The 26,813-nt window shown below is 38.0% G+C and overlaps 1 protein-coding gene across 1 annotated transcript in view; it reads right to left on the bottom strand.

Moving 5' to 3' along the window:
* The window catches only part of LOC119047244 (uncharacterized), a 110,284-nt gene that overhangs the window by 70,681 nt on the left and 12,790 nt on the right, over positions 1–26,813 (bottom strand). The window contains exons 3-6 of the mRNA XM_037142638.2: positions 23,452–25,791; positions 17,254–17,445; positions 6,265–6,432; positions 1,957–2,058 (exon numbers count right to left, since the gene is read on the bottom strand). Of these exons, the coding sequence (XP_036998533.2) occupies positions 1,957–2,058; positions 6,265–6,432; positions 17,254–17,445; positions 23,452–25,791 (2,802 nt within the window). The remainder of the gene's footprint in view (positions 1–1,956; positions 2,059–6,264; positions 6,433–17,253; positions 17,446–23,451; positions 25,792–26,813) is intronic.

Here is a 26,813-nt window from a genome sequence, read left to right as displayed (position 1 = left end):
AGCCGGTTCCATCTGTCTTTACAGTTCTGAAGTGTGAAGGAATGTTAAAACAGCCGAGATTGTTTGGGGTCCAAATAGGAAGTTTGTAACATCAAAAAAGTCTGAGTCAAGGTGCTAAAAGAAATTGAGCCTTTGATGAAATAACTGAACCCTGGAAATAAATCAAGCATTCGGGCTGTCTCAGAAACATCAACTTTTGTAGTCAATCAACCCCTTTCATTTCTTAGATCATTTTGAGCCAGATTTCTTCTCAGTTACAACAGAGAGTCCTAACTGACAGAAGTCATAGGGATACAACTGGTTCTGGAGGGAGAAATTCTGATATCCAAATTCTGGAGTTGCCATGGCATAGCTGTGTAGCCTTGGGCAAGTCATTTAACCACTTTGAGCTTTACTAAACCCATCTGTTAAATAAAAGTGGTCATATGAAGCTTCAAGTTCTGCTATATAGATACATGGGAGAACATATATAAAATGCTCTGCTCATAATAGGTGTCCAATGAATGTAAGTTTCTTTCCTCTCTGTGACATCGCATGACTTATATTTAAAGGAAATGTAATTAGTATTTGGTATGATAAATAAGTAAACTAATTTCTTTATAAACATCCATGAATGTGAAATAGATATCCAGGTTACTTAGTACTTAGACAATCTCTTCACACTTTGAAGAGACTAAGCCTCTACAGTATGAGACAAAATCTGTGCCATTGCTCACCTAGCATAAGTGTAACCTGTAAGAAGTTTCTTTAGGATGGGTCCTAAAACTATAGAACTTAGCTTTTTTGCTGTACCAGGAATATCTCACTTTTACCCAGGGACTCAATATTTCTTTCCTCTATTCCCACGAACAAGAACAGATTAGAGAATTCTGTTCATATAAAAAGCAGGTCATTGTCTGGGCACCTTGTTTTCTATCCACTGGCATCACCTTTGACTGAAATGCTGGGCTGAGTAGCCAACCACTTCTTTACAGATATGACAGCCGATTCCCAGGAGAATCATAGTGCATACAATGTCTAATTCAGGGACACCTGAATTCTGACAAGCAAAGCAAACTGAAATGTGACCCTGGATGAAAATGGCACCAGAGAAAAAATGAAAGCACTGGGACAAAACAGGAAGGGAAATACGCCTCCCCTCCATCTGCCCCATGCTTCCCCCATCCTCAGGTACCCAGGGCTCTCCCAGTCCCTCAAATAAGCATTTTGGGGGCATCTATTCTGTTTACCTTTGGGATACTGCACAAGGTGTTGAGGATAAAATAATGAGTAAGATACAGTTTCTGACCTTGGAAAACATGCCACCCAGATGAGTACTGCCACATGATTGAGATACCCCCCAGTGGTCCTGGGCCTCCCTCTGTGAAAAACTCAGTGGGCCTCAACTAATGCACCATGCTGGGTGCAGACATCTTTATTGTATATTCCTGTCAATCTTCCTGTTCTGACTCTAATTTTTTTCAAATTATTCATCTGCAATTATTCTTATGTTATAGATCAGAAAGTAAAGGATCCACCTTTCATTAGGCATTAGCTAATTCTCAATTGCTTGTTAGGAAATAGGACAATCTGAGAAGCTTTCAGGAAATAATTTAGGAGGAATGGAACTCTTCCCAGAAACTATTAAATACTAAAACATCTGCAGCAACGGCCTAAGCATAACATCCTTCTTACCTCCAGAGCTTGAGCCCCATCTCCACAGATGCGGGTAGGGCCATTGTTTGGTAGGGAGGCCAGTGTCCTATACATACCAGGAAGAGTATTTTCCATCAGGAAAGCACGTCTTCTAAAAACATCTGATCATGATATGTGGACACTTGTCAATCACCAGGAGTCTTTGATAGACTGAGATTTAGATATTGCTTTTATTGCATATGTGTGCTTTACCGGACTATGATATCCAAGGCAATTTAGTAGTCTGGTCTGAATTACAGCTGCTATAGTGAGACAACTTACTAGCATCCACTTCTGTTACCACAATTGGTTTGGAGAATTGAATTCGGAAGCCCCAGGGATAATCGCCAGTTCCTTTGAAGAGCCTCACTGTGCGCTCTCGGACTACGGAGGAAGCAAAGAAGGCATTCTTTTGAGTTAAACTTTAGGTACTATAAGTATGATTACAGAAGTAGCTAGTATTTATTACTCAGCTATTGCATGCTGGGCCTAATAAAAATGTTATAAGTGTTTTTCAAGTGTCATCTAATTTAATCTTCTGATTAGCCTATAATTACTGGTTTATTTGTTTTTTTGGAGAGAAGGAAACTGAGGCACAGAGAGGTTAAACAACTCCCCTGAGTTGCACAGTAAGTAAGAGGTGCTGTTGACTACTCCCAGGCAGTATGACTCCCCAAGGGCAGCTGAGCCTTACAGGTCTGAGCCACTCAGATCCATAAATAATGGGACATTTATTTCAAGATTATACATGGAAATAAGAAAACAGAATTCTCATCCATACATGTAGGTCTTATAGAAATTCAGGAAAACCTGAACACCTGAGCTTCTCTGAAAAAAGCAGAAATAGCTGAGCTTTGCAGAAACTGTAACTGTAAAATTGTGCTGGATTGAAGGTGGAGAGTTCCAGAGACATCGCAGTAAGAATATGTGGATTTTTACGCTTAGTTCAGCGATGTTTAATTAGTGTCGCTCAGCCATTTCTCAGTCTGTTTTTACATGTCCCTCGCCCTTTTCCTCCTGCTGCCTTTAGATTGGCATACTCTATTGGTCAATTTTTCTTTTATTTGTTAATAAATGTCTTTAAATGATAAAAATAAATCATAATAAACTACAATAATAAAATTCCTGAGTCTTGGAAGTGAAGTTATTAGTAATAGTCCTATTACCAGGTCTCTGGGAAAAGCAAGGTAATTAATGATAAAAAAGAATGCTGATCTATTAATAAAGGCAGGGTAAATTAACACCTTAAAGTTATAATTTAATAGAATACCTTTTCATAAAAAATAGGGACACATTAGATTTTATGATTAACATGTTTTGCTACTTCTTTTTCATCTGCCTTTTATAGTTTTGTGTTTCACTTCTCATTTCTCAGACAGGTTTATATCTTCTGGGTGGGGTATCAAGAACACTTCTTTGTGGGGTTGCATCCTCTTTGGGTACATATCCAAAGACTGTTACAGAATGTGTAGTGTAGAGGAAATGTGGATATAACTGGAAGCAGTCAAGAGGTCAAAGGAAATCTTAAGAATTTAAGATAGCAATTGTGTTTTGTTGGAAAGGACCTTAGTCCAGCTTCCCCTTGGTGAGAAATCTCTTCTTTGTCATCTCTCACAGATGGTCTAGTTGAGCCAGTCCATAGTCTTTGGAGATGTATTATTATTATTATAAATTTACATTATATTTTGCAGAGTTTGTAAGAAGTTTTGCTATTATTTTATTAAAATTTCTCCCAGATATTTTGGGATAAATCAATACTTTTTAAAAGTTAAGTTTCCTATTAGAAATGACAAAGTCTATTCAATCTGTACAAATGTGCTTGGATGTGGCCATCTCCTTTGTCAGCTAAGAAACAAAAAATCTGATAAAAACAAGGAAAAAAACACCTCTTTTTAATGATCCACTGTAGTCTAGCAGCAGAAGTTGTTCATTCACAAACATTTATGGGGTATCTACTGTATGCCCAGGTGTGTTCCTATGCACTAGGATGGCTGTGCTGGAGACAGACAAGACTTCTTCTCCTAGAGTTTACATGAGAGATGCTGGATGTCAAAATTGGCAAACATTCAAAGACAGGAAGGATAAAGTCTCTTCATGTGGATTCCTGAAGGAATGTATTCTTTCCAAAATATCTGGAGAAAATAAACTGTTTTTCTGCTGTTGAAAACAGAATCAGAAAAAGCATACCAAAGTTGCCATGAGGTTATTATTTTATTCCAGCCCTTAAATTATGTCCTCTGATCTATTCAGTGTTCCTGGGAACAGACAATTTACATGTGGCAGTCATTTTACTTGACTGTTTAGACTGCCACTTACCAGATATCAGTATAATTTAAGAAGCAGACCTGGGAATTTCAAAGCTACAGAAATGAATATTTTAACAGTCCTCAATAGGCTGGAAGATAATCAGGGCAAAAAAGAAAATCAGAAACCCTATTTCTGACCTTTGTAGAAATGATTTTTAACTTTCGCATTTGTCAAACTTCTTGCTCTCTCTAGCTTACCCTCTTAACAATGTCTTCTGCTTTTGACATATTGATCACCCAGCAGATATTTGTTTAATGGAGTATTTTTACTGTATTGATTCAATTCAAATCATGTTTGTTGTTTTCTTTATATTACATGAGATTGTTAAGACATAAACAATTCAATAAAGTCATTAAATCGTGAGCTCAACTGTAGCACTCTCCTATGGGAGAAGAAACAAAATATTTTGCAACATTCTTCAGACAATTTCCTCATACTTTAAGATTTATAGCTCTAGTTTCCCTTGCCACTGTCTGGCAGATAATCTACAAGTGCCACATGGCTGCTGCTGAAAAGCCACAAATAAATGTCATTGTCTTTTCAGAGACTATGTGGTCACATCTTCAGGTAATTTATCCCCTCAAATAACACTACCTTGGAATCATCTTGTTAAATGTGAAAGTTCAGATGAAGGGTAAATATTTCCATAAATACAACAGCAATCATACAATGAAAATACCCTAAAGTTTTCTTGTGGCTCCAGCAATGCACTTTTGCAGCGATGCAACCTTTGTTTATCTATTTCTCCAACTCATAGAAGAGCTCTCTTAGGAGATTAGGAATGGGTATTTTTAAAGTGTAAAATTTATTTTCAAAAAAATACATGCTGGTATATATAAATTATTATCACAATATCTCAAAATGCCATTAGGTTAATAAAAAATATTTTTAGTTTTAAAATTATTGATTTGTCTACAAATCACCTTTCCTCCCAATCTCGACTTTCTTTACTAATCTCTCAATATCACCTTGTTAAGAACATATGGAATTTATATATGTAACACTTCAAGTCTTAGTAGCAATAAGAACAACTAGCACACTCTTGTACTGAGGTTCAATGCAATAAATACTACCATAAAACTCACTTGCAACATAAAAGCACTTTATATATGTGCATATATGTACATATGTGTATGCATATGTGTGTGCTTATGAAAACTTTTAGCAAAATTGAACAAGTTCTTTTCTTTTTTTTTACATAGCAAATGATAGTGAATTAACCAAATGCCTGTTCTTGGCTGCCTATAAACATTTGTAGATAAGGGGATAATTTTGATGCTTGTACTGAAAATGTTAAGTACCTCTTTGTAGAACTATCAAACTCATAATTTCTCTCTTTGTGTTTTCAGCAAGTTCCCCTAGTTCTTGGACCACAGTAGGTATTGTGTTTGTTGAATGAATCATTGTATACTTAATTTAAAATGTTATTTACAACTTGAATCTTTGCTTGCTGGAGTTAAATTGTTTACTTCTAATCAAAGCCATTTATTTATACTGATAGAGATATTTACAAAAGTTGTACACCTCAAATTTTACAGCAAAGATTAAACTGAAATAATAATTTCACATGCTAGACTTTTAATTTAGGTGTATTTTAAAAATTCATTAAGTTATTATTGCACTAAAGAAATTATATAGTCTTGGTAAACTAATAATTAATGTTATAAAAACATCATGAAACTATTAGAATGTTAATGGAATCTGCAAAACACATGAAAATATTTATATTATTAAAGGAAAGTATAATTATTGAAAATTATATTACTAAATGTAAAATGTAGGCTATAAATCTTACATATCAAACTTGATTTGATATACATGGTAATATCAAATGCATATTTCATACATGTTTAAAAACAGGACTAGACCAATGTATAATAAAAAGACAATGAGGAAACAATGAAATGGTTATATTTTGGTGTTGGAACAATAAATGATAATCTGTTACTTGTTCATGCTCTCCAGCATATTTAAAAAAAATAGTATTTTTCTACTCATAGAATGAAATAGACTTGACTCTTCCTCCATTAATCTTTACTCCAACTTTGAAATTACTTTCTGTGTCTGAATGAGCTCTTAAGACAGCTTTTGTTTTAATAGTTTCAGATTCTTTCACAATATTAATAAATTATATATACATCCACACACGTATATGCACACATACTTCTCTCCAAATGCTAAAGCCAGTGTGTGAGTTTGTGGACTTCTCAGACTGGATGGGAGTCTGGTCACAGAATCGCTGAGACTTACATATTCATTTTATCATAATTGTAGAGTCCTTACCAGCTACTGGCCGGGGTTTTTTACTGAGGCATCTGGGACTGTCCTCAGGATTCCCATCATCCCCTCGAAAAACCCACGCTGCTGAGTGGAAATTCTCCGTGTAGAAACCTTTTTTCTCAATATCAACTCGAAAGCCAAGATCCACAGAACAGCCATCTTCCGAGGTGACTGAGGAGCAGAAAAGATGATACCGTGAATTATGCTCTGGGAAGAAAGAAGGGGCACACACTTCTTGGCCAAGAAGTGATGGCTAAGGTGAAAAACAGCCTGACTGTGTTCAGGAGCAATGTCTGTATTACAGATGGAGTGTAATCCTTAAAAACAAGCAGCCAAGTTGGTTAGACAGTTTTCTTGGGAAGAACTGATACAGTCCTAAAATATAAATAAAACACGTATTGGTTGAGGACCTGCACCGTGGGAGTCAGTATACTACACATGGCACTATAAATCTTTAGTTGAAGAAAACTATGGAAAAATAGTTGTTTTCAGGTATACATATTAGTATTTAGGTATTAAGAGAAATTTGCATAAGACTGAGAATTAGTTTTAGAATTCCTTTCAAAATCCCAAGCACAAGGGGAAAAAAACCCATTATTGCCTCTTTGTGTTTCAGAGAAGGTGCAATTAAAATAAATATACCTTCCTGGAAAACTCACTATGGTGTTAATGTGTAGAATAAAGTAAATAAAAAAGCAGGTATAGTTTCATCTGCCAATTTTCTTCATAGCAGCCTGAGATTGTCTGTGTATTTGGGGGTTTCTGGGGTAATGTGTAAGTCTGTGCCAGTTAAGGAAATGAGACTGCTTTTCTATATTTGCTTCCATGTGCTTCTTTGTGGCCTTGTTCAGGCAGTTCATACCTGAATAAAGTGTTGTCCCAAGTCTTTCAGTCTTTCTATGGTGCACAAGCAAGAAGCACCACTTCCTAACCAAAACGTCATTTCAAAAGCATCAGTCCTTTACTGGCATCTCTCAACTCCCAGGAAGAGGGTGGGACTTGAAGACCACAGAATGCCTCTTAAACAACACAAACGACAAAAACAACAAAAAGGCACTTCTCTTTCAATTTCTTCTCATATACTATAGTTGATCCTATGCACTTCTCTTAAAAACTGTGGATACAACCATTTTCTTCCTCCTCTCACCCTGTCCAGCAGTGGCCAGCTGCGCATCTGCTGTAGGATGGTTTTATACAGCCCCTTGAAGGATGGTTCTTTTGCTCTCACTGGTTTTTGCTAGAGAATTATTCCTAATGGTTTTGTCCTTGCCCCTACATTTCTGCTTCTGCTTTCCCAGTACTAGACCAAAGATCGTAAGCATTTGCTGTTGTCCTGACTCACAGATAAATATAACAATAGTTTTCTAGCTGATACATTTGTTTAACTTTGTTGGACATGGTCAGGGATTGTGTGCTGACAAAGCATAGTTTCTCAAAGTCAAAAAACAATGTTCTTATAGTTTTTATTTTGTAAACTAAATGAAATTTCATTAGTTAATTGACGCTAATTCACAGTTTAAACAGTTTCAGGTGCATTCACTCATTTGTTACTCATTTATTAAGATGAATTAATTTAAAATAATCATTCTGCCATAAGCAAGGTGCAGTTTTAGGCACAATGGAGATGGGAAAGTTAGTTTGATAGGGAACTCATGAAGAAAGAGAGTTTAAAGGGAGGACTGAGTAATTCTGGCTGTAGGGGAAGGATATTCTTTTTTAAAATATATTTTATTGATTATGCCATTACAGTTGTTCTATTCCTCCCTTTCATTCCCTTCCGCCCTGCACACTCCTCCCCCACCATTCCCCCCTTTAGTTTATGACCATGTGTCTCAAGTTCTTTAGATTCTATATTTCCCATACTATTCTTGCCCTCCCCCCATCTATTTTCTACCTACCGTCTATGCTACTTATTTTCTGTACCTTCTCCCCCCTTCTCCTTCTCCCACTCCCCTGTTGCTTAAACCTCCATGTGATCTCCATTTCTATGGTTCTGCTCCTGATCTAGCTATCCTCTTAGTTTGCTTTTGTTTTAGGTGTGGTTGTTAATAACTGTGAGTTTGTTGTCCTTTCACTGTTCATGTTTTTTTAACTTCTTTTTCTTAGATAAGTCCCTTTAACATTTCATATAATAAGGGCTTGGTGATGATGAACTCCTTGAATTTGATCTTATCTGAGAAGCACTTTATCTGTCCTTCCATTCTAAATGAAAGTTTTGCTGGGTAGAGCAATCTTGGTTGTAGGTCTTTGGATTTCATGACTTGGAATAACTCTTTTCAGCCCCTTCTTGCCTATAAGGTCTCTTCTGAGAAATCAGCTGACAGTCTGATGGGGACTCCTTTGTAGGTGACTGTCCCCTTAGCTCTTGCTGCTTCTAGGATTCTCTCCTTCATTTTAATCTTGGCTAATGTAATGATGATGTGCCTTGGTGTGTTCCTTCTTGGGTCTAACTTCTTTGGGACTCTCTGAGCTTCCTGGATTTCCTGGAAGTCTATTTCCTCTGCCAGATTGGGGAAATTCTCCTTTATTATTTGTTCAGAGAAGAATTTCATTAGACTGGACCCTGAGGAGTGGACAAAATTTCTACAGGAAGATAGGGTTGCAGATTGTTAGCTAAACATGACATAGCAAAGTAGGCTGCAGTTGGGAAGTAGGTACCAGGAAGATATACCATGTTGACTGAGCAAATGCAATTTTGGTGTGAAAATAAAGCAATGACGTATGGGAATATTTTGCAATAACAATGTTGGCATATAAACGATATGAGAATTTTATGAGATATCTTGCTTATTGGAATAAACTTGATGAACACTTTAAATAGAATGCTTTAACTCAAGACATAGATGCCATCTTCCATGCATCATATATCAAAATCTTTTAAGGATTTTTGCACTTACTTTTTGAACAACTCCAAGTGTGACATGTGACTTTATATGCTAGGAAAGGAAACTCAAAATATTATAATAATAATTTACTGACCCATCTTTTTGAGCTTTAAACCTAAATCCAAGCTGCTTCATACATAGTAGTTCTGAAGTTACAGAAGCCCCAAAGGAATTCAAAATATCTGTTCTTATTTGATTTATTTTCTATATCCTTGGCTTTAAAATTTCAGTTATGTTTTAATATTTATGAATATAATGCACACATTCCAGTTCATGGATTTATCTTTATGATGATTCTTTTCCTGAGCAGTAGCAGTCCATGGTGGTGGGTAGGTAAACATCCCTCTACTATGGAAAGGTGTGAGGGTGGACCTTTAGATTAGAGTGATCTTTGTTTTTAACAGCATGCAAGGGACTGTTAAAACAGCTCGCTTATTTATGAACAGATTTGATTATGTGGATGAGCAGTTCTCTTGTTCATTCAGTTACCAAGACAGAGCTAATCAACATGCTCTTACATAAACTGAGACATAAAATTTGTGTTAAAATCCAGTGAAGCAGAAGCCATACACCTGCTGCAGCTTTGAACTGCTAGATTTCTCAACAACTGTCCCTGTGGAACTTTGAGCCAAGTAGAAAACACGTCCAAATGTGACTTTGTCACCAAAACTTGGCTTGATAGAAAAGCCTTTAATAAATAAAAACTTAACACAGAATGAGGTTTTAAATATCTTGATATTATCAAAATTGCATTTGTACCTCTGTGCTCTTGAAAATTTAAAAGCCTCCTTTTTTCTACATTAGAATAAAAAAGATAAAATACTTAGTTCCAGGTATCTTTAGATCTTCTCTTTCATTCCACTGTACTACTTGAAGATAATAAAAAGTGTTATCTGATGAAGTGAGACACAGTTTGGACTTCCCCAGAGAGAGAAACCAAAATCTGATTGGAATGGTCCAACCAGAGGCAGCGAGTGGTAGTGTTCAAGAGCACAGACCATGGACAGGTTGTCTGGGCTTGAAACCCAGTCCACCACTAACTCTGGCCGAGTGACAGTGGGTAAGTTACTTATTTTCTCCCTGGCTTTGATCCTTCATGTGGTAAAGTGAGGATGAGAATATTTGTAGTGCTACTCATACAGTCGGGAGAACCAACAAGCTCATGTAAAGCCTGGCATAGTAAGCACAATGTAATCTGTAGCTCTTATTAGAAATTGAAGTTCTTTGGCCTGCCTGTCTTCTGTCCTCCCCCTCTTTCTGTCCCTCTCTCTCTCCCAACCCTTTGCTTTCTTATTTTCATGTAATACTTGAAAATTCATTCCCATAATAATTTTTACTGCTGGATGGAATAAGAAAAATGCTATCAAATGCTATCAAATATCCTTGTGCAACTAGACCAAAACTCTTGCCACACTGGTTGTTGGTGATACTGAAGCCATTTGAGATGATAAAAATCAGAGCCTGCAGTCCCTTCTGATTTCAGTTTACAGCCTCTAAGTTATTTACCTGGTGTGCCTTAGTCAGCATTACCCACAGCCTAGATGGATTGATCAACTCTGCCTACATGCATAAATATGTCATTGCTAATGTCTTTTCCAGTTAGCATGTAGGAAGTCAGAGATGAGTGAGATCAACAGACTGAAAAGCACAGCTGTAATGATGCTCGATAAAGCTGTCAGGTTCTAAGTCATGGATTAGTAGTACATCCTGACTCTATAAATGAGATAGAATTTAAACCGCACATTAAACAATGCTAGCTCCAGCAGCTCTTAGTGAGGGGCACTCTCTATAAAAGTTGCTGAAGAAATACAACATGCCTTCTGAGTGTCTGTGGCTTAAATACATTGAAAAATTAAATGGCAGACAGTGCAGTACCCTTAAGTCTAACAAAAACCAATTGTTAGTATAAATTCTCATTAAAAACAGAAGTCATTCCAAAGAAAACATAATCATTGTTTTAATTAAAGTAATTGTTATCTTGGCCTGACATTTGAATTGGTAAAAGGTATACAGCTGATTCCTGGGTTGTAATGGGTGCTGGTAAATGTTTACAAATAATGCTCCAAAAGAAAAACAAAAGGCCCCAATTTGTGGTGTTTGTTAGTTTCTGTTGTATATATACCCCTACCATGGCCCATTTCAAGCCATTAACCTGATGTTGCTGAATTGCAGTGTTAGGGAAAAAACAATATACATAGTTGGCTATTGTGAACCACTGAGGGCTGATTCTTGTACCTACACTTGTTCCTTTTTTCTCAAGAAATGCAGAAAGGACACAATGTCTAAGAGGACTAGTAGTGGAAGATTTGTCCATAAAACAAAGGATTAAATAGACTTGGACAGACAGGATCCAGAATGCTGAAGGATACAGTGAACTAGAAGGAACTGGTCCTTCTATATTAGAGGCTGAAAACTAGAGAAAATGGTCCCTTTCTCAGTGGCATGTGAAAATCATCTGCAATTAATCAAAGTAGCCAAAGTTTCCATTCCATCAATTTTTTTTAGTTTAGATCAGTTATAAATTGTCCCAGGTAATAATGGAAGCTATTGCTATAAGTAATAAAGTTTTTTTTCTGCAAGTAAAATTTTGCCCTTGTTTTTCTTATTTATAATAAAACTGTTCTTCCCTCTAGTTCTTTCATCTTTGTTTTTTAGGTGGGTTAATTCTGATTATTATAGTGTTGAACTTGATAATTTTGGTTACATGGGTTTGGAGGCTGAACTGCAGTTGAACTGTCTGCAGTATAAAGAAGAGGAATTTAAGGGAAAACCCAGAGAGGGAAAAATAGAACTCAAGGAACATGGGCATTATGTGAGGGAAGTAGGGCTATACAACGGCCTCCTTGGGTGACTAACGGGCAGCACAAGGACCTCTGAAGAAGCGTGTTGTCTGGAGAAGGTTTTGAAGTTGCTTGCTGGGGAGTATGTGATACGAACCCTTCCCTCTGTCTCTCATGCCCTCAGGAAATTCTGTCTTTTTCACTATTGCGTTCGTATAAGTGTATTCTTTAGGGACCTGGAATAGTAGGCAGTGGCTATTGTATCTGATTTACATGCATAACACAAGATTTGTATTCTGAAATGCAAAGGAAGAAAAATGTCAAATTGTAAGTTTATTAAACAAAAGGCCATGAAACACTTAATTGGCAGCAATTCAAGAACACTGCTGTCTAGAAAATCCAGTTTGGGGAATTCATCTAAGTGAAATGTCTGCTATTTATTTACCTTAAGACTAAGGAAGATTTTAGTACACTGAGAACAAAACCTCTAATTCTCAATAAAATCAACTTTGTCTTTGCCCTTTGAGTCATTACCAAAACTCTGTTGATGGGCTGTGTTCCCTTATCTCTGTAAGCAGTAAACAGTTCTGCCTCCGATGTGTAGTATCCGTGAAGTTTGATCATTGCTGTGGTTTGAGAACTGAGCACTAGTATAACATAGGGCTATGGCATAAAATAGGTGTCACAGTCAAATGAGTAATTTATGGACAGTTTAATAAAAATGCTATTTATAAAGTGTGAATAGGATTTCAGGAAATCTGATGTTACATAGTTGAATTAAGATAGTCCATTTACTTCTGGTCAAGAAGGAGACATAGGTAAACATGACTCACCTCCTCACGTAACCACATCAAAATTGCAACAAACTACAGAAATCGTCAGAAAAAGAGTCGAATGGAAGTTTGACAACTACGAAACTAAAGAAACCACATCAATCCAGAAGGGTAGGAGATGGGGAGATGCAGAAAGGGTGGGTCACCACACCCAGGTGTGGTGGATAAAAATTTGGGAGGAATACCTTGGGAGTGAGGGGTCCCAGTCCCACACAAGGCCCCCCAGCCCCAGGTTCCAGTGCCAGGAGGATAAGTCCCCATAACTTCTGGCTGTAAAAATAAGCAGGATTTGAGTTAGTGAAAAAAACAAAAACAAAAAACAAACTACTGGACTGCCTGGCAGTTCCTCTTGAACGGCCCATGCCGAACTTATGTAGACATACTGCACCACTATGGTAGCAGCTTGAAAGGCACCAGTGGCTTACAGGGAAGAACTGAAGTGTCTGGCAGTAGGGTGAGAGCTGGGAGACAGCTTCCTCCCAGACAGAAAGATGGGCTGAGGCCGTTGTGCCTCTTCTGAGCCCTCCCCCACCCAGAGGCACAGAACAGGTAGGCTGGAGCCATATCTGAGACTCCATCAACCTGGCTTCCAGTTTGACCCACCCAGGTGACTACGTGAGGTTCTCACAAACCCAACTTACAGGCTACCCCCAGCCTTCCTGCCTCTGTTTAAGTGGCTCCAGGCCCAGCACTAGCAGTAGCCAGCTTTGGATCACAGTTTGGCTCCACCTAGGAACCTCCAAGCCCAACACAAGAAGCAGCCATCAGCAGATCACTTTGTAGCTCATGCTGGGTGGTCCTGGGTGGAACACAGATAGTGACTGACCCTGACCTGTGCTACCTAGCAAACCCCAGAGCCTGCATACCCACTAGACAGCTACAGACCACGCCAGAGCACTGCCACCCAGCCAACGAACAGCTGGTCTTCTGCAGAGGGCAGAGGTTGGTGGTCAGTGGTCACAGACAGTCCTTGTAGCTGACTGGCTTGGGTAAATCCCTCCCATAGATCTGCCGAAAGCAATCAAGGCTCAACTACATGAGGAGCGTGGACTCAGACCACACAGAGGGTACATCTTGAGTTCCCAGTTTCAGTTTTGGGGGAGGCTGTGCCACTGAGCCCAACAGGCCACACTACCAAGCCAGGCAGTCAAAGCAGCTCTCTCCTAATGCACAGAAACAAACACAGGATGGCTGTCAAAATAAGGAGACAAGAAATAAAGCCCAAATGAAGGAACAGAACAAAACTCTGGAAAAACACCTAAACAAAATGGAGACAAGCAATCTATCAGAGGCAGAGTGTAAAACACTGGTTATAAGGTGCTTAGGGAACTCAGTGAGTACTTCACCAGTATGAAAAAGACCCAGGCAGAAATGAGGGATATACTAATGGAAATGAATAATTTACAGGGAATCAACAGTAGAGAGTATGAAGCTGAAAATTAAATCAGTGATATGAAACACAAGAAAACAAAAAAATATACAAGCTGAACCATAAGAAGAAAGAATCCAAAAGTCAAGGATAGTGTAAGGAATCTCTGTGGCAACTGCAAGCATACCAATACTCACATCATAGGTGTGCCAAAAGAAGGGAAAGAGCAAGATATTAAAAACCTACTTGAAAAAATAATGAAAGAAAACTTCCTTGGTTTGGTGAAGGAAATAGACAAGTCAGTCCAGGAAGCACAAAGAGTCCCAAACAGGGTGGATACAAACATATCCACACTAACACACATCATAATCAAATCCCAAAGGTTAAATGTAAAGAGAGAATCTTAAAAGCAGCAAGAGAAAAGCAGTTAGTTTTGGGGAACAGGAAAGTTCCCAAAGTCTATCAGCTGATTCTCAAAAGAAACTTTGCAAACTAGAAGGTTTTGGCGGCAAGAAATATTCACAGTCGTGAAAAGCAGGGACCTACAGCCATGACTGCTGTACCCAGCAAAGCTATCATTTAGAATTGAAAGGCAGATAAAGAGCTTCCCAGACAAGAAAAACTAAAGGAATTCATCATCACCAAACCATTATATGAAATGTTAAAGGGACTTATTTAAGAAAAAGAAGATCAAGATTATGAATGATAAAATGGCAATAGATACATAACTATCAACAACTGAATCTAAAAAACAAACTAAGCAAACAAGAACAGAGACAGTATCATGGATATAGAGAACATTTTGATGGTTACCAAATGGGAGGGGGTTGGAATGAATGAAAAGGTAACGGGATTAAGAAGTACAAATAAGTAGTCAAAGACTAGCCATGGCGATGTAAAGTACTATACAGGAAATGAAGTAGCCAAAGAACTTATATGCATAACCTATGGACATGGACAAAGGTGTGGAGATTTCTTGAGGGAGTGGGGGGTACTGGGTGGAGGGGACAAAGGGAGAAAAATTGGGACAACTATAATGGTGTGATCAATAAAATATTTTTAAAAGACTAGTCCATTTAACATTGAATGGGTAAGGGAGGCAGAACAGGTACCAATGACCAGAGCCAGAGACACAGAAGGCTGTGTGGGGAGGGCAACTTAACAAGAGTTTGGCTTGAGAGACAAAACCAGCCCTTGGTACACCACAGGGAAAGATCTGAGGCAAAGCCCAATTTTATTGATAAATAGAATTGGGTTTAAGGCAGATCTTTCAAAGTGAGACCTCAATAAAGATTGGGTCAGAATCATGACTTAACAGGTTAGAACTTACAGACATGGCAAGGTGAGAATTTTGAGGGTTTCAAAGAGACGAAGAGAAAAAACTGTATGTTGGTGCTTTCTGTTCAAACATTGGTGGGGAGTTTCTGTAGTGACAATAAAAATATCTGCCTGGTCAAGAGCTTCCTGCAAAGTAATGTTGTATTAATGAAAGCCTTGGGATAAGGTCATGGAATTCAGACTAGGATGTATGGGGGTAGGTGGCTCTGGTGCTCACTCTCTCCATTCTCCTCACTGCCGCCCTCTCCTCACTCCTTCACTCTCTTCAGTGTCTTCACTCCCTCCAGGCTTCTGCTCATCTTTCTATTGGTCAAGCCCCACAGGAAGCCAGAGGACATATAAGCCCCTGGATATAATCCACAGAAGACAGACTTCCGGGACAGAAAGTAAGGTGGAAGAAAGTAAAAAAGCAAGCTACCTATGGAAGTTATTTGCAGATGTGGGTTCAAGATAGTGGAATAAGCACAAACAATGTCTTCCATTTTGATAGGAATGCTAGAAAACACGTATGTGGACAGGTCCTAATTCTTGTAGGTTTAAAAAATTTATGAACACTATGGTAAATTCAATTACACATACATAGAAGCAGGGGATGCCGCTATATTTTTATGCATGCTAAAAGAAAGAGGCATTTGAAAGTCTAAATGAAAATCAAGAAGGAGATAGAAAGTAAGATCTATAGAGGTGTTTGAAAGCAAGAGGAGAATTTTCAGTAGACTAATAACCAGGAAATAACTAAATTCTAGAGTCACTCTGTAAGCCATGGAGTTAAGACACAGCAGAAGATACATTTGAGAAAGTTTTTTTTCTATTAAAATATATTTGACCTATAACACTGTATAAATTTGATTTAATTTGGTACATTTATACATTGTAATGATTGCCATTATAGTGATAATTACCACCTCTATCATATTATATAATTATCTTTTCTTTTTAGTGGTTAGAATAATTAAGTCATAGTCTCTTAGCAACTTTGAATATTACAATACAATATTGGTGTCTGTATTTATTTTTCTGTGCTTTTTGTCTCTTTAACTTATTAACTACTTGTTCAAGTTTGTACCTTAACATCTGTGCCATACTCCGTTCCCCAAAACCTGGTACCATCATTTACTTTCTATTTCTACAAGTTTGGCTTTCGGCTTTTAGAGGTTTGGAACCAGATAAGTAGTGGTATGTACTAAGTCTTCTAATGCTGTCCTCTACTTTCTCAACCTATTTCTTCTTCATTTGGACTTCCTCAGTGATGGCCTATCTTTCCTTGTCAGTTGCCATTAATTATGGGCTGCAGTATAACATTAATTTAATGGAACCCTTTCATTATTGAGGGAAACATTATCTCATTAAAGTATACATCTAAAGACATTTCCTTATTTCACAAATGTTGAAAGAAGAACAAAATTCTTTCTTATAATCAAGCATGTCAATCTTGTCATCTTACCATGTACATACTTCAAGCCAACTCTGATTTTTTGAAGTAGGACACAAATTTAATTCAGTAAAGAACCCTATATTTAGTTATTTCAGTTTCTGAAGGAAAAAGCAGTCTTAGTAAGCAGCTGTATGTTTTGAAAGAGATAATTCACCAAGTTGGGATTCCTAGTGGGTAATAAAGAGTTGATTCTTCCAAAAATATCTTTCATATAAAAGCATATAATTATCACATTGCCACGTTCAAACAACAGAGTTTGTATTCTGGAGATGAGAGGGAGGGGACGTGGTTAAGTTTCCATAAGTTATTGCCTGTGCTCTGGTTTTGGAGATAAAAGTGATTGTCTACTCACTGGATCCTTCCGTGATGTTGCTGGCAAATGAACTTCCCCCTGCTGAGCTGCATCTTTTGCTGTCTTTGAATTGCTGCCTCCTCCTGGCCCACTGGTCTATTGCCTCCTCCTGGGAACCATCACTGGCCCTTGTACCTCTTGGAGCCAATTCCAGGGGTAATTTGAGGATGCTGTTTATTTCCAAATTCCAATCTAGATTAAACCACATTATATATGAAAGTGAAACATTATTTCAAGACAGAATTTCAAATATTCCAATCTTTAAAACAGAATCACTGATACTAGAACTAGATTAATCTCGTTTACCTTCTTCCTGATTCACTTTCTGAACTTGTTTTACTTAAAAAAAGAGCCATATAATATAAAAATTGATTTATATAGAAAAGAGGGATCACAGATCCATTGCCTCAGTTGGGTCAATTCAACAGATACGCCTTGTGCACCAGTAGTACATAAAATACTATATCAATTAGTTACTCTGAAGGAGCAAAGTGCAAATAAATTTTTAATTATGCCCCCTGAATTCTCAATAAGACAAGATATTATTACCTAAACAAGTTATAATACAATCTATGATAATAAGTTTACTATTGAACTCAAATCCTTTATGGTTTGATTTCCATTAATCTTAAGAATAAAAAAGTTCATGATACTTTTCTTGCTGCATGTTGCTTCAAAATCAGGAAAAGAGGAAAAGAGGCCACGGTGCATGCAGGTTTTGATAATTTTATATTTGAATAAATCACAGCTTAATAACTTATCAATAAATAACAATAACTGAAAAACTTCTGCCTTCTGTCATCACAAGCTACAGTGCTGTGTACTAATTAAAAGAAAGAAAGTTACAAATAAACTAATAGCAACACAAGTAATTTAAGAAAATAGCTAAAAAAATGAAGTAAAAGTAAGTCTAAGTAGCAGAGCATGTAATACCTAGAAAGTAATTTGATAGGTTAGAATTGATTGAAATTTTACTTGCTTTAACTTTTTGGTACTATATGAAAAGGTAAATAATATTAATTTAAAAAGAGACTGACTATTAACCTTTATTTTTACTCTATTCCCAGAGGCAAATGAGTTTTTAAAATCTGGACTTTGTAAATTAAAATCTAATTTATCAGTATAGAAGTTTGTTCTCAGAACTATTTAAATAATGTATAAAATATATCCACAAATCTTCTTTATTTTTATGTATAATTATTAGTGATCCTTGCATAAAAATTTAAGTTTTACTTGTCAGGGCCAAAGACACTGATGGGAGAAGAGTCATTATCTAATCCCTTTAATTTTCAACAACTCTATGTTGACTCCTACTTCTCCCCTGGGAAGTAAGAGGGTAACAGAAAAATGACATTCATTCTATAATATTTACTACTGCTCACTTTTTATATACTAATTTCCACCGGCTGCTTACTTGGTCTATAGCTGTGAACCAGATGCCTTGTACCCTGCAACTTTACAGAGCCGTGGGATTGTAGTTCCACTATTTGTAGAGACAGAGAGTCCAGGTTAATTCTGAAGGCATCCACGAGAAGAATAATTTTCTAATGTCAAATATTTTATATTTAAAAGTGGTTCTTTTCTGAAATTGCTGGAGAAAAAGGAAGTCCTACGGGCTTAGGAAAGCGTGTGATGGAAATATGGCCCTGTGGTATGGTGGGAAAAGTTTTTGTCTAGGATATCTTCTTATATGCTCAAATAAGGAAAAAGTATGTGCCCTACAGTATGTTTTGAAGTTTGATTTGAGAACCACTTGTAATGGCCACTGACTACAAAGCATCACTCCCACGGTCCTGCTTGTTATTTATAGAATCTCAAGTTTGCAAAAATATAGAAAGTAACTGGGCCCAAGCATCCTTATGTGCTTAATGCTTAGAAACTTCTACATAATTTCTACCAAGTAGTCATTTAATCTAAGCTCGAACACTTCTCAGACTCAAATTTGCTACCTGTTTACTACTTGAATCAGCATAATTATTGATACTTCAAAGTGGTAGAAAGTTTTTCCATGGTGAAATGAATCTACATCTCAGTAACCTTCATTCACATGTAACTCTCTCCCTCCTTCCATAGCTACCCAATATATGTTTATTGAGGCATTTTAGGAATCAGGCAATTTGCTTGGGGCTCAAATGAAGACACTCAAGTTTCTTGAAGGACTCTGTTAAAATACATACTGTCACTTTGGAGGAATAATATGTTAGTCCATTAAAGGACATACTAATAGTTTATGAAACATGAGTATGAAAGTAGAAAGCTACCACGCTGAAAGGCAGAGGCAGGCCTGGAAAGTGAGTTGGAAGCCAAGGAGAAGAAAATGCAGATCTGGAAGGAGCCTGGATGGAAGCCAGCATGGGCATTGCAGCTGGCCCCGGCCCCTGGCCCCTGGACACTGGACTTGCTTATCTACTGAGACGTGTTGAAATGGGCACCAGTGCGGAAAGTCTCCAATTTCATTATAAGTAAACATGTTGGAAATTGTCTCAACAGTTGTATTCTGCTATCAGAAAATACATTTTTAAAATTCATCTTTTCATCCCTGGTGCTTGGCGCACACTTTGGGACCACAAATTTCTCAAAGCTGCAGTCCTCCATACCTCCTTGTCTTGGTGTGGACTTTTCAAATCACTACTTTCTTAAGAACACAGGGAAACAGAATACCTTGCACGATGTATGTAAGTATTTTTATCATACTACATACAAAGGGATGTTTAATTATAAATATTCCTTTGCTGTGTAAAATATTGTTTAATCCTTCTCATTATCTCTTGCTCTCTCAGAGTAGCCTAGTTTTGGTTTTTCCACTAATATTATTTTTTATTTTATTTTAAAAAATCTATCTTCCTTTTAATTCACTGAACAAAGTAACTTTAGCTTTTTAACAACGATTTTATTTATTTATCTTTAGAGGGTAGGGGAAGGAGAGAGGGAGAAAAATATCAATGTATGGTTGCCTCTCATGTGTCCCCTGCTGGGAACTGGCCTGCAACCCAGGCATGTGCCCTGACCAGGAATCGAGGTTGTGTGGTTCACAGGCTCAATCCACTCAGTTCAATCCACTGAGCTACACCAGCCAGGCACTAATTTTATTTTGACAGAGAATTTCGGAGGCTTTTTGGGCAGAGATTTTAAAGATATATTTCAGTCCATTTACAACTGAAGAATTGAGTCCCTGAGAAACCTCTTTACTCAAGAATGCACAGACCTGACCTGGCAGGGGAAGAACCCAGAATTTGGTGTTGAGGAGTTCAGGCTGGTATTCTTTCCTTTTTGCCACAGGCTTTTCTACCTTCTACCACATGCCCATTGCCCAGCCTCTTGTTTATTTAGTTCAGACTACATAGATTGCTTAGTCTGCACTGTCCTCCAAGTCATACAATCTAGAGATTTATATGTATTAAAAATCCAGATCTCTAGCTATCTTGAAACTTCAAAGAGCCTGACCGTACCAGACCCGCTTTCTTACTCCCTCAGGACATTGCTCCCTGTAGTTCGCCAGCGCTCCATTATTGTCACGGGCAGCCTGCTCTGCCGGTTTACATTACATCCCTGGCTCCTGTAGGCAGTCCATGTTGTGACCTCTAATCTAGTTTATTCCCAAGGGCCCACACGTGGGTGTAGAGAAGTGCAATGTGTAAATGCTATAGGCAGCACTCATGCCAGGGATTATTAATCTGGCCAGACTTTGAGGAGTTGAAGGACCCGTCTGAAAATACAGGTATAAGTTTGTGCTTATATCAAATTTATAATTTCCTGATGAAACAGTACAAAGATTTCCCAGTTTCTCAGGGCAACCTACACCCTGGAAGATTACAAAATCTTGCCCTGAGGTATCAACAGTGTGATAACAATAGTATTGAATAAAGTATAAGAATATTCATAGCTCTAGGAGAGTCAAAGCCATACAAAACTTATAGATTCAAATATCTTTTAATATAACATTGAAATTTCTGAACCATTTTTCAGCTTTTTTGTTTTTGTATGTAAATAGAGTTTTGCACAAAGAAACCTGATGTGACTTCACTGAATTCATCCTTTCATTAAACAAACATTCATTGTGTTTCCATGACAGGATCAATACCATCTGGTGGTGTAGATGTAGTAATGGTCAAACCAGAAAAAAATTCGTACCCTCATGACTCCATTCTAGTGGGAGAAGACAGAACAAAAGAATGAATGAAATATTTAGCGTATTAAGAAGTAAAAAGTGCTGTATGTAGGAGTGAAACGTGGGAAAGAGATAGAGTATGCTTGGGTTATGATGGGAGGTGCTCAGACTGAAGTTTTAAATTGAGTGGTCTGAGAATGGGTCACTGAGAAGGTACCATGAGAGCAAAGCTTTGGAAAGATGGAAGTACACCATGTGGACACATGGGGGAAAGCGATTCAGTTCGTGGGAGCAGCTCAAACAAGGGATTCATGGAAGACCTTGTCTGTCAGGTTCTAGCAGCTCAAGAAGGTCAGTGTGGCTGGAACAGAGTGGTGGGGGAAGAGGAATAAAGGAGCAAGAGCTCCAGCAGGGGTGTCAAACTTGTTTTCACTGTGGGCCACATCAGCTTTACAGTTCCCTTCAAAGGGCCAAATGTAATTTTAGGACTGTAAAAATGTAACTACTCCTGAACTAAGGACAAGGAGTTAGGCCCTGCCGCCAGGTAGAAACAAGGTGTTGGGTCGGATAAAAGAAGGTGGAGGGCTGGTTCGGAGTGTGGGCCTCATGTTAGCCACCCGTAACTTATTGGAACAGCCTTTCGATAATCACAGTAACACAGGGAACCTGGAGCTTCAATGGTTCACCAAATGTGACAATTTCAAAGCCCACTGAAGTAGTATATCAGCTTTGGGAGGATTCTGACTTGAGTTATTGATTTTTTTGAAGGAAATATGCTTTGCTGGAAGAGGCATTCCAGGGAGGGGCATATCTGTGGGGGAAGGAGAGCCAGCCTGGGTGGGAAAAATATACATCTAGCTGAGCATGAGTGTGCTCTGGAGGTATGCTCTTATTGCAAGTCCACTTTCTGCAGACCTAAAAATTACAGACTGAACCCAGTGCTGGGATCAGTGTCATTCATCTTGGTATCTGGAACTGTGCTGGCACTGGGAAGTAGTCACAGTGACCCGTGGACCTTTGCTTTAGGGTGCTCCTATTAAGCAGATGACTGCATAGATTTTTGTGTGGTTTTAGGGCATATATTCTCCATAGAGTAAATCTCGCATTTTATACCAACACTTATGTAATTGACTGTGATTTTTGTATTTTATTTTCATGTCTAAATTTTGTTAATTCTATTTTAAATGGGGGGATAGAATGACAGCAAAGAAAAGAGAGCTTCTCGATTAAGTTCTGTCATTCCAAATCTCATTTTTGGACAAGTTAGGAATGTTACTAGCAGTATAAAGGTTTTATTTGTTCAAGACATAATTTAATACACAGTGTGTAATAATGCTAATGCTAAATATAAAATATTTTGGACTTACTGAGAAGAACAGCCAGGGCTTTTTATGAAGTGACCAGAATGATATAGTGAGGATCCAAGATTGAAAGCAGATGGGCAGTGGTACATATTTAGGGAAAAGCTTCCATCTTAGCCCTCTTGAGGGCTGGAGAGTTTCTGGGTTCTGTCAATGGTTTGAGCAGGACCAGCCAATGCACAAGGGAGGTCAGAGGTCTGCTTGAGTTCAGAGGCCCCATAGATGGCTCAGTCAGGATTAGCCATGGCCATTTCTGGTTTTTGTCCTTTGCTTTAATTACTGTTCCATATGGCCTCCTGAGACATGTACACCATGCTTCTGTGACACCACAGCAAGGTTTAAAAACACATTTCATCAATAACACATTTTTCCTATTCTTCCGAACATGCTTAGTTTGCAAGAAGGAAAGAAATGGTAGATTATTTAAGAGTGGCAAAAGGCTAATGTCTCCCACAAAATTGACTTGGCAATACGTCAACCTTTTAAAGAGAAATTGATTTTTTTTACTTTATATTAAACTGTAGTCTTGGTGATTTTGTTATGTGCTATTTATGGGCGGAGTGGGTGATATATGCTTGTCCGTATTCATCTAACTCTAAAATACTCAATATATCTTTGGCAATAAAGAAAAAAATTCCAAGCAATAAGAAAAGCCCTAGCATTCAGAATTTCCAAAGCTCAAACATGTAAAAATAAAGAACATGAAAGATTCTATGTAGCACACCATACCTTTCATAGCCTTCTGCTTCTGAGGTGAGAGCAGTGTGTCTATTTGGTGATAGCAATTTTCCTGTGGGTCATTTTTATCTCCTTCACAATTTGGCCTGATTGAGGCAATCCTTTGGCACTCTGCTGCCTCCTGTTTAAAACTGGTTAGTCCTGGGTTTATTTCATCTTGGTTACTGTATTGGTCTGCATCACCAGTCACTGGTTTCTCAATAAGAAACAGATTATCTGTAGCGCACTCTGCAGAGCTGAACTCAGCAGTGTTCGGTGGAAAATCCATTTGGAAGCAGACTTCATCATGATTCTCATTTGATAGGTTTTCAAAGTTTCTGTGGCATATGTTCTTTACCACTGGCCTCATGAGGAACTTGTCTCTTTCAACATTTCCCAGAGAGCTGGCTGACTCTTTAAGGTTTTTCATTCCCACGGGACAATTAGAATCAACTGTACCTTCTTTATCACTTTGAATAATTAATATTTTCTCTAACTCATCAGTTATTGAGGTCACGTCCGGCACTTTTGTATTGCTGGAAGCTGCTGTATCTGCATGAGTTGCCTGGGACTCTGTTTGACCCCACTGCACAGAGCTGTGGCTACTGCTGTTGAGTGAGCTCCCAGCTGGGAGCTCGCAGGAAGGTGCAAGGCTGGGAGTTGGATGCTGCGTACTCTTCATTTCCAAGAGTTGCTGTGCATTTGTATGACAGTTGCTATGCAAAGTGGCTTTGTTACAATTTCTGTCAGTCACATCAACTTGCTCTTCCTCAAAGTCTATCACAAATTCTGCACAGTGATCAAAGGAAAATGTATCTCCAGGGATTTCTTTAGGTTCTGAATATCTGGTGGCCCAGTGGGGTGGACAGGATGGGGTGGGAGGCATCACAGTGTTTTGACTAGAAGAGAAGGGTTTGGAATTTGAGTTCTCACAATATTTTGCAGGTGCTATTTTGCTGCCTTTGCAGTAAATGTTGGCTGCCTTTTCTCCTATGTGCTTTGCATTCAGAGACGATGAAGAATAAAAGTCGGAGTCTTTGCCATGTTGAACTGGGAAGATGTTAGTAATGGTACATGGCAAGTAGTTTATTCCTTCTGAGCTTTGCTGTATATACAAGTCTGCTGTGGTATTTTCTGGGATATCAAAGTTCATTTTTCTGTCTCTATCTACATTTTTAGGATCCTCAAAAGGCATTTTACTTAAGTCTGTTTCACTTAAACTTGTGGTTTTTAGAGCATCATGTGAAGTATGAAAAACATTTTTGAGAAGAGTCTCAGCTTCAGAGAAATAGGTCTCTGGCATATTCTGCCCAATTTTAAAGTCCTTCTGCTGAGAGGTGGCAGATTCTAACTCCCAGTCCCCCAGGACTGCAGACAGTGGGTCTGGCTCATCCTTCCTCTCGGGAGTTGAGCACAGAGAAACCACAGCTGTGTCATGCTTCTCCTCCTTCTGCACAGCAAACACAATAGGAGAAGACACTTGAGGACCACCTGAACTCTGATGTTTGTGTTCCAGCTGCCACTTTGCAGGCAGCCTGATGCCCGACTGCACAGAAAACCTGGAACGTTCTTTAGTGGTGTGAGCAGAGGAAGCACTTCTGTATTTAGCTGTTTTCCCCCCTATTTTGGGGTGAATTATATTAATTGTTATATTCTGTTTCTTACTCATGTATTTAACTTTAATTCCTTTTCCTACAATGCTAACTTTCAATGCAGGGCTCTCCATTCTGGAAGTTTCTCCTTCGTGCTTAGATGGAACCTCAGATTTTATTTCTTCTATCGAAATAGTCTTGTATTTAGAAGAGCAGCTTCTAGAGGAGTAACATCTTTGAATACATCTGGCAGGGTAACACTGGTGACATTTTGGACATCTCTTTTTCGTTGGGAACTGCACTTCTGTTTTACAGAAAAATCTATTCTTGTGTGCTACTTGAACTTTGAAATCCCCACATTTTACCTGTGTAATAGTTTTCCCCTTTTCTGGTCTAAAGCTTTCTACTGTGTTTGGGAAATCCTGCAGTGTAATTTTTTCTGATAATGTTTCTTCACAGTCATTAAACATGACCACTGGTAAGACTTTCTGTAGCTGCTGAGAAATGGATGGAAGAGAATCACCATTTTCCTTCTCCCTTCTTATGTTGCTCTCAGATGGAGGTTGCTTCTTATCTTTAGGGAGGAAAAAGGAACTCTGCTTTTCGTTCATAGAAGCGGATATATGCTCTTCTCCATTTTCCTTAGATTTCCCTAATGCCCCAGTTTGATGAAACACAGCCTCTGAGGTGTCTCCTTTGATTTCCTTTTCATGATCTTTTACCTCTTTTTGGCATGGTTGATTAGTAGGCTGAGGCTCGCCTAAGAGGAAGCAAAAAGAAAAAAAACTTGTGTATCCATTTAAAGAGCAGATGCTCCAAATTCTAGGATGAAATTCAGCGCATATCTTTAGCAAGTATTTTGATTAACATTTCTAGTACATCAAGGTATTTCCCACAAAATTCATTAATAATAAATATCTTATTTTAAATCAATTATCTTAGAATGCACAATATCATTTGGAAGTTTTAGGAAGTAAGCATATAATTAAGCTTAACTTTAAAACAAAGACTTCCAAAATAGGTGAAGTAAAAATTTAAGAGCAAATTTATGCAAATACATTTTAAGAGACTTTTTGATAAAGAGCAGGTTGCCATGATCAGGTACTTATAATATTGATACTAATCAAGCTGGACTGAACTTGAGATGGCGTAACAAATAAACATGTGGGTAAAGTGAATGAAAGATACCTAAGAATGGTTTCGAGACAGGCTGTTGAACAGGTCTGATAGCTTCTTTTGCCTAGTGAAGGGGCTTTTCATATGACAGAGGAGGTGTTCTAGTGTGGCCAGATCCCCTCACTTTCCAGAACTATACTAGAGTCTGGATTCATTATTTGACATCTCTCAATTTCTGGGGATTGGCTCACATTTTGAAAAACTCTCCCTAGATGGAGGCCAATGTATTTAGGCACTGGCTTTGGCCCAAGAACTGCCAGCTTTTGCCTTCACTCCTCTGCAGTATCATGTTAGAGTATTTTGCTATGAGCCATATGTGAACTTGAGCATGAGCTACCAGATGTTATGTAAAAAATAGTGGACAAAATATGAAGACCTCAAATTATGTTTGAAACTATATCCAAAAGAGAGTGTTTGTGAAGGAAAAGGAAGAATGAGCAATGAGTAAATAATAATGTTAGGGAAATCTATGAACCAGCTGTCCACAAGGATATTTTTGAAAAATTAGTCAAGCTAAAAATAGAATTATTTTTAGAATAGGATTGTTCTATAGGTCAAGCTATGGAAGGATTATTTATAAATTAATTAGAAATGTTCTTAATGTAA

The sequence above is a fragment of the Artibeus jamaicensis genome, unplaced genomic scaffold, assembly GCF_021234435.1.
Source record: "Artibeus jamaicensis isolate MK-2021 breed Jamaican fruit bat unplaced genomic scaffold, CSHL_Jam_final contig_3243, whole genome shotgun sequence".
NCBI lineage: Eukaryota > Metazoa > Chordata > Mammalia > Chiroptera > Phyllostomidae > Artibeus > Artibeus jamaicensis.
The sequence above is the reverse complement of the archived record's forward strand: the minus strand, read 5'-3'. Positions and strand labels throughout refer to the sequence as shown.